The sequence below is a fragment of the Agrilus planipennis genome, unplaced genomic scaffold (assembly GCF_000699045.2).
Source record: "Agrilus planipennis isolate EAB-ADULT unplaced genomic scaffold, Apla_2.0 scaffold80, whole genome shotgun sequence".
Lineage (NCBI taxonomy): Eukaryota > Metazoa > Arthropoda > Insecta > Coleoptera > Buprestidae > Agrilus > Agrilus planipennis.
In genome coordinates, this window is record NW_020438873.1 from 605,658 (window position 1) to 614,343 (window position 8,686).

Sequence of the window (8,686 nt, forward strand, 5' to 3'; positions counted from 1 at the left end):
TCTTTAATTAATCGCTTCCACATTAGTAAAATATTATAAATGAAAAAGTTGATTAATATTTAATAAAATTAGTTTCATATTTCTTTTGTTACAGTTTCGACTCCAAAGGAATTGCAGCGATTAATTAAAGAAAGAACAGCACTCATGTTAAGGGGTAAGTCTATTAATATATTAATTTTAATAGATATATGTATATACTTTGCAATATTAAACTGAAACGTTAAAAAATTCTATATTTGTGAAGCAGAAACACAATTTAGTTTTAATTTCACCACAAAAACGCTTTGTTTGGAAATAATTGAGATTTTTGATTTTTTTGACCTGAGACCGAGAATTTATTATACCATTCGTACCTAGTATGAAATATTTTCATTTTATCTGATGATATTTACTAAGCTCATATAAGAAGCATACTAAGCTCATACAAAAAGCATTCGCCATTTATACGTAATCTATCATTTTCAAAAATTTCTTGATTTCTCAACAAGTTTTTTTCGGAATTCGGAACCTATCTTCGCTTTACCGAGAAATTGACATTGATAATTCCTTACCCCAAAGTAAAAAAAGGAAACCCTACCTATAGCTAACGCAATATAAAAAATGAAAAACTGAAAATTACAATTTAAGGAATTTATTATTGAAACATCACAACAACCAACAACATTAGACTAATCTGAGATTAGACTAGAAACCCAGTTAACAGTTATCGTACTAAGCAGGAAAACGAGATTTGGATCTATATAAATGACCTTTGTTAATTTCCTCATCTCATTACAAAAACAATTTTTGTAGGTACTTCTTATTAAATAACTAGAACCTACACAGTTGATTGAAATATTATCCACTTTAAAGACGAACAGTACTGCAATGTAAGCTTTAGTTTTTCTTTATTCAACGTAAAATGAACTTCCCTTCTAGATTATGTGGAATATATATAGTTCTATAGAAATCCTCATAATTACAGTTACGCCTTGATGTCAACTTAAGTCCCTGATAGTGGCAATGTTTTCAAAATTTTTGTTTTTAAAGTACGCAACTAGAACTCTTCATGACGTCGTTGGAAATGTCTTTTTAGTTCTCTTAAAATATGTCAAATTTACAATAAGGAAACATTTGAAAAGGTTATACTATATGTATAAGTAACTGTTGAAAATCTGTTTGAAAAACGTCTTGGACCCAGAGGTTGTACCTTCCACTTTTTATTCCGTTTTTGTGTCAAGGTTTTTGACTGATTTTTTGTTTTTGATTTAATATTTGAATTTCACTATTATCATTAGCTACTAGGAAATCTAGAAGCATACGTTGTATGTTAGCTAATGTGTCAAATATTCTAAGTTTCTGCATAAAATCTAGGTTTTGTAAATATTTTCAATAGAACGTAATCATTACAACTTGTTTTCATTATTATATCCGATTTTTACAGCAGGTCTCTCAGGCACCTTATCTTGTCGGTGGATGCTAATGAAGTTGAAGGTTATTTACTATCACTATGATACATTGAATAGAAGCATTACTAAACAAATGACACAAAGAGTGTTAAAATGTACGGAAGTAATCTTGCAAAAATAATTAATCGGGTATGTGTATCTTTTAATGTTTTAGTTATTATTCATAATGAGTAGGAAATGCAAAATTTAGCTAATTGTAAATTGCTTCTATTAGTAATAGCAGTTGACGGTACAAACGCAAACGTTTTGAATCACAAATTATTTTAGAATCATTGTATATAATATTTCTAAAGAAACACTTTGATTTTTGATTACAAAGAAGTCAAGAATTTATTGAATAGTTTTGGGTAAAATAATAATATAAATAAAATAATAACATTTTATTACTTTTCATGGCCATATTTCGATGAATATGTAATACTTTCAATCGAATAAAATCGTTTTGATTAAAATTGGAAAATTTTAACTTAATCGTCTAATGGAAAGTAAGTGGTTAAACTATAGCTCTGGGGCTCATAAATGAAAGGTCCCAGTTTTTTTTGTTTTTCATTTAAAATAAAACTAATTAAATAACTATCAAATATTACGCACAGAGGGCTTTTGGGGCTGGGGGGTTATGGCTATTATTTTTCTGTTAAACCACCTTTGAAAGAAAATAAACAGGATCCTTCTTCAAATTTTACCACTAGGCCTCACTTCATTTAATATAAAATTAAATACAAATGACAGAACAAAACTGTACTATACAAGTGAGGCAAAACGTTTACCGAATATAGCAGTTACACTTTCCCTGTCAACATTTTTTCTTTTTTTGTCGAATGAGTGAAAATGTATAATTTGGTGAACGTATGGAACCACAACTACCTGAAAATATATTATTATATATACATATTATTGATGTACTTTATACTATCTTCCCCAATGATATATTAAGACATTTTCAATTAAAAACAGGCAGAAAGAGGTGAAATGTTCTTTATTAATTATGTAATTCCACCGACGTTTCGCCTTCCGATCTAAGGTTTTCTCAAGGTAGATTACTTAATAAATTATATTACGTGGAAGACATTGGAATTTTACTTTTTCTTGTTAAATCATCCGAGAACTTATACACAAAATCAGATTCACAATAAAACACGAACTTAAAATAATAATTTAATTAGTTAAATAATAAATAATTCAAATCAGTTAGAATATCATCATCATCATAAGGTCGTCAGTCCTAAGACTGGTTGGACACGTACCTCCACTCTTTCCTATTCTGAGCTAAACTTCGCATTTCCCTAAAACTAGAACAGCCCACATCCTTAACTATTTGCGAAGGGTAATCTAATCTAGGTCTACCTCTACCCCTCCTAACTCCTGTTTCTGCCTCTAATATGTCTCTGACTAGACCTTCATGCCTGAGAAAGTGTTCTACCAACCTATCTCGCCTATTTTTATTGACTTCCATAGAGTCCTCTGTTCTCCTATTCTTTCCAATACCTCTTCATTTCTAACCTTTTCTACCCACGATATCCTCATCATCCGCCTATAACACCACATTTAGAACGCTTCTAACCTTTACTACTCCTTCCATCCTCACTTATCTGACTTCCTAGGTATCTAAAATCAGCCACTTCTAATTTTTCGTCTCCTATCTTTATATTCGCTCTTTTCCTACTTTTTCTTCCCTTGCATACCAGTATTTTTGTTTTACTTTTATTTATTTTCATACAGTACTGATCTGTCAGTACCGCGTCCATTTTATTTAAAGCTATCTCTAGGTCCTCCTTGCTAGATGCTAATACTGCTATATCATCTGCAAATCTAAGCATACTAATCTTTTGCCCTTGCACATCTATCCCTACAGTTGTACTGTCTTTAATGATGTTGATGGCGTCTTCGGTGTTAAAATAAAATAAAAAAAATAAATCTAGCCTTTAATTGAAAATATCAGTATATCCTTGTGTTAGGTTCTCAACTCGCCACTAGTGTATGTACTCTAGTTCAAAGGAACTACTGTGTTCAAACACAGAGGCGTACGCAGGATTTTCTTTCGCAGGGGGGCTAATTTTTAATTTAATTATGTTTATTTTTGTATATAAACTGGACCTAAACATTATCTAAAAATTCTTCATAAAATGTGTGTATAGACTGTCTATAAAATTGCTAACACACATCAGTGTCTTTTCAATTAGAATTAACCATTTTTTTTATTCAGAGTCTGGTCAAACTATAGATCTCTCCTTTATTTCCTATCGTCCAACAAGACACGCTTGCCTGGTTCGAACTCTTACCATAAACCATATATATCCCTTACAAAATTACAATTTCTTGCTGTCACTACCCTCCACATAATTCTAAAAATAAATTTTACGTTTTATAGTAACTTTCTCATCTTCAAATAGATCCTTCACTACCACTTATTTCTATTTTGGTGTTATCACTTCTTGCTTATATTATTTTAATTTCGGGGAGGGGGGGTTTGATCCAATAACCCCCCTTAGGTTCGCGCCTGTTCATACATCATATTTTTAAGTTCCAGTTAGGTATTCAATGTTTTGATATTCGTTTATGTTAAAAATGTTAAAAATAATTGTTTTCGTATAGAAAAAAACTTGCTACTCCATTTAATTTTGACCATTATTGACATTCAAATAATTTATCATTATTTTTTGTCTGTAATTGACGAGATTGACATATAAAGTAGCTACTTGTCGGTTTTAATTTATTCAAATCAACAGTTTTTTAATAAGCAGACTGCCTACTAACCCAGAGCCTCGATGTCTGCCGCTGAGATCACATATAGTGACGATTCTGAATATTAATTAATTGACAAATAGTAACAATAATAAAAATAAAATTGAACGGGTATCTTGTATTTGTTTACGACTGTGTCGTCGTGATATCATTTATTTCGTTGAATCATTTCTATTAAAGACCAAGTCGACGTCAACAGCGCATTTAACATGCATCGAAAATAAAAATTTACATTGTGCTGTTATAGATGAGAGGTCAGTAATAAATATTAGTTAAAACAGCTGGTACATTAATACACAATCGGCTGATATTAAATAGAAGTTTCTTCTGAAATCCCAAAATTAACTGCTGATAATAATTCACGCTAATTTTTAAAATCGCAATGCACACATTTATATCTTGTTACGATTGTATTTATTCATAACAGTGTACGCTTATTGCTAATTTGTGTTATCTAAAATGTATTTTATTGGAATTACGGTGATTCGCAGTGTTTTCGATTCTATTATCAAGAAAATATGTTTTGTCTTAAAATAATGAATTGTTATTATATTATTTTTTCTTTTTGCTGTGTGTCTAATGTAATTATTATATTTACATATGTATATATCTAGAATCATAATTTCAACAGAATTAATATTTTACCATCTTATTTTAAGGTTTGTGTACTAATCTGCCCCGGTGATTTATTATTTTCAATTTTAAAGCAATTCCAAAAGCAGTTAGGCCTTTGCATCATTAAATATTTAAAAAAATATGTTTCATCAATATTTAATTTCCGTTTCATTTCGAAATTGACGATGTTTTTAAGATCTGCAAAATTACTGTGTACACGCTCTTCAGCTACAATATTTAACTGTTAGTGTGGAATGTGAAACTGTTAATAAAAGTTATAAATACGTATGTGCATTATTGTACAATAATTCGAAAACCATGCAAGGTATTCAACTTTCAGAATAGTTAAAGTGTCAGATAGCTTTTCATCACTTACGTTAGATTTATTTCATCCTTTCTTTTTTCTGCAGTGTAACTTCTCAAGTACACCACCTTCTTCAGCAATTCCTATTACTTTAACACATCAACAAATATGTGATATAAAAGCAAACCATTTAAAAATTGCAAAACGTGATGGATGTGTCCAAAACACGGAATTCTTTTGTTTAAACGCTGTGAGCGGAAAGCTCTCACTAATCGTAGGAATATAACAGAGGCGGCTTTAACCATTGCAAGACTTCGGGCGGGTAGATCTTTACGAGGTCCTATCGTAAGATTTTAACAGGGGCAGCCTTCGCCATCGCGGGACACAGGGCGGATAGATCTTTACAAGGCCCTATCGTAAGATTATAACAGGGGCAGTCTTATTCTTTGTGAGACTCCGGGCGGGTAGATCTTTACGAGGCCCTATCGTAAGATTATAACAGGGGCAGCCTTAGTCATCGCGAGACTCCAGACGGACAGATTTTACGAGGCGCTACTGTAAAATTATAACAGAGACAGCCTTAGCCATTGCGAAACTCCGGGGTGGTAGATGTTTACGAGGTCTTTCTCTTTGTGGAATTAGTTTTAACGATTCTTGACGAGAAATACAAAGTTATTATTAATAAATAAATCTAGTGGTTTAAAATTGGAAACAAATTATTAATTATGATAAACTTAAGGTGCATTAATATCGTATAAGAATCAGGGATTCAGAAGTGGTATTTCTGGCTTCTTTTTAAGACTAAAGAATTCAAATAAACATTTGTACCATTGGTATCTAATATTTTTCTACTTGAACCAAAGGCGGCATCATCTTCTGAAAAATACGACGTGGTTTAGAAATAGTTGTACTAATATTTCTTGTCATCTTTTCCTGTAAATAATAATATAATAATCCAAGTTCAATATATATACATAATTTAAAGCTTTTGAAAACTGTTACGTCTTGTTCAAAGGATTTTATGAGTTCGGTTAGTTAAGGACAGTTTACATAGAAGTATGAGATACTTTCAGATAGACGTGGTTGAAAAAATATATTTCACACGTCCACCAAATTATGAATTTTCGTTTATTTGACATAAAAAAATGCCGACAAATAAATGTGTAATTTCTGTGTTATCTTAGCATTTTGCCTTGCCTATATAGCTAACTTTTGGTACTGGTATAAGAAAAGTCTACAAGGTTGTGATATCAGTCTTTACCATTAGTTTGGATTTTTGGTTCTTTTTATATAATTCACCTCTATATTGTATGTATATGTTTAATCAATATTATTGGCTATAGTGGCCCTCGCAATTTTGAAAAGAATCATGCGAAACACGTTACGTCCTTTGTTAAAGTTGTCATGACGATGAAAAACATCAATTATTGATGGTGGATGCTAATACTTGTTGAAACGAATTATTAGTTAAACTTAATTAAAAAACACTTAGTTTCAAGAATTTTATTGTGTAGGTACTACAATATTGTTTCGCCAAACATTGCTTTCATTAGGTGATAATTTGACAAATTTCAGTGCCTATATAGTATATCTTAACTTAAATTAAAGTTATGATTTATTGAAAAATATTTAAGAATGAAGATTTTTTTATAGTCTATTTGATCATTTCAAGATAAATTTAGTTTATGGAATCTATTTGCTGTTAGGTCCAATTTCAAACTGTTGTTTCTATATTTCAAATTTTAAAATCTAAATTAACGTTGTTTTTCGTTAATGAGGTGTTCTACATATTTGAAGCAATATTAGTATAAGTAGTCAAATGCTCCTTTATACTAGTTTTGAAGAACTTACCCGTTTGACTTATGTAGCTTTATTACAGTCTGAGCAACTTAAGCAATACACACCTGAAGTAATATTGTAGTGTATAACAATAAAATTCTTGAAACTAAGTATATTTAAATTAAGTTTAACATCACTCAATCACCTTCCTCGTGGGAGTACCTACAACGTATTCCTACTAGTTTTTGTTTTATTAAAACTAGTTCGAACTTGACAACAATGCTTCATTCCAAAACAGGTATAATTCTCTCATTTTTTAAATATTGTTTACATTTTTAAAAGTATCCCTTTAATAATAGCAATTTAACATGTTTTTCCTTATTTTACTACAGCTAATATCTTTGGCATTGTAAATTGGACAGTTAAAAACGACTGTTAACAGACAAGCAGACATTATAAAAGCTGTTATATATAAAGCAAGTTAATACCATACAAAGCATATAACAGACGGAATATGTTCAAGTGGCGTGGTTTTCAAGTCAATTATTGTTTCGTCCTGCGGCAAGAAATTATCTGCAGGATATAAAAAGCGGGCGTGACATTAATCCTTATACGGACTTCAATTCATTATGCATAGTATGAACGTTATGTAGTTTTTAATGCAATTATGCTTGATTTGAAAAAACCAAACACAAATTATATATAATGATCGAACGAGTGCATAAATAAAATAGAACAATTCGAATTCAGAGCGGTTCTTCAAGGATAACACTTTATTTTCATTACTCGTTGGACTACTGGCCATTAAACAGATTAAATTGTAAATTCCATCTTGGGTATTAAAAAATACAATTGTCACCAAGGGAGAAGTCTTAGTAGCCATTAAAAAATTGCCTCCTCTTAAACATAAAATTCATTCAAGTTATGAGAAACTAGCGAGTAACTGTTGCGGCTCCGCCCGTAATAAACATTAAATATAGAGATGTGTCGGGTATCCGGTTTGAATCCGGTACTTTTTTTAGGATCCGACTGGATAATATGAAATCGGAAAACCTACCTAATTAAAATTGAATTGGGATAGGTCGTTTATGACTAATATTCGAAATCTATAGGAAGTCAGAATGGAAGGAATAGTATAGAGATATAAAACTGAGGATAGCGCAGGGTTGAGTCGCCTTCAACAAAAAGAAATCATTTTTATGCTCCCGAACGGTTAATTTAGAAATTCGAAAAAGGCTGTTAAAGGTGTATGTCTGGAGCGCGGCGCTGTACGGGTGCGAAACATGAATGGTGAGCACGGAGGAAAAGAAAAGGTTAGAAGCATTCGAAATGATGAGGATATCGTGGAAAGAGAAGGTTAGAAATGTAGAGGTATTAGAAAGAATAAGAGAACAGAGGACTCTACGGAAGTCAATAGGACAGTGGCGGATTATCCATAAGGCAAAGTAGGCATATGCCTAGGAGCGCAAGGTTAAAAAGGGGCGCGCGCGGAAGTTTATAAACCTAAAAAAAAAATAAGGAAGTACCTAATAAAAAAAAAGTATTTTGCAAAATATATGATCGCCAAAGGGGCGCCAACGAGGTGCTAGCCTAGAGCGCTCTCGACATTTAATCCGCCTCTGCAATAAGATATAAGCGGAATAGGTTGGTAAGACATCTTCTCAGGCATGAAGGGCTAGTTAGACATATTAGAAGTAGAAGCAAGATTTAAGAGGAGTAGAGGTAGACCTAGATTAGATTACTGTTCATGTATATAGTTAAGGATGTGGGATGCTCAATATTTCTTGTCATCTTTTCC

The 8,686-nt window shown here is 31.6% G+C and overlaps 2 protein-coding genes across 2 annotated transcripts in view; one reads left to right on the forward strand and one right to left on the reverse strand.

Moving 5' to 3' along the window:
• The window catches only part of LOC108734809 (tubulointerstitial nephritis antigen-like), a 61,082-nt gene that overhangs the window by 33,566 nt on the left and 18,830 nt on the right, over positions 1 to 8,686 (reverse strand). The window lies entirely within an intron of this gene.
• Positions 1 to 8,686, forward strand: part of LOC108734760 (influenza virus NS1A-binding protein) — an 81,181-nt gene that overhangs the window by 28,471 nt on the left and 44,024 nt on the right. The window contains exon 2 of the mRNA XM_025979755.1: positions 95 to 154. Coding sequence (XP_025835540.1) covers positions 145 to 154 — 10 coding nt within the window. The 5' untranslated portion in view covers positions 95 to 144. The remainder of the gene's footprint in view (positions 1 to 94; positions 155 to 8,686) is intronic.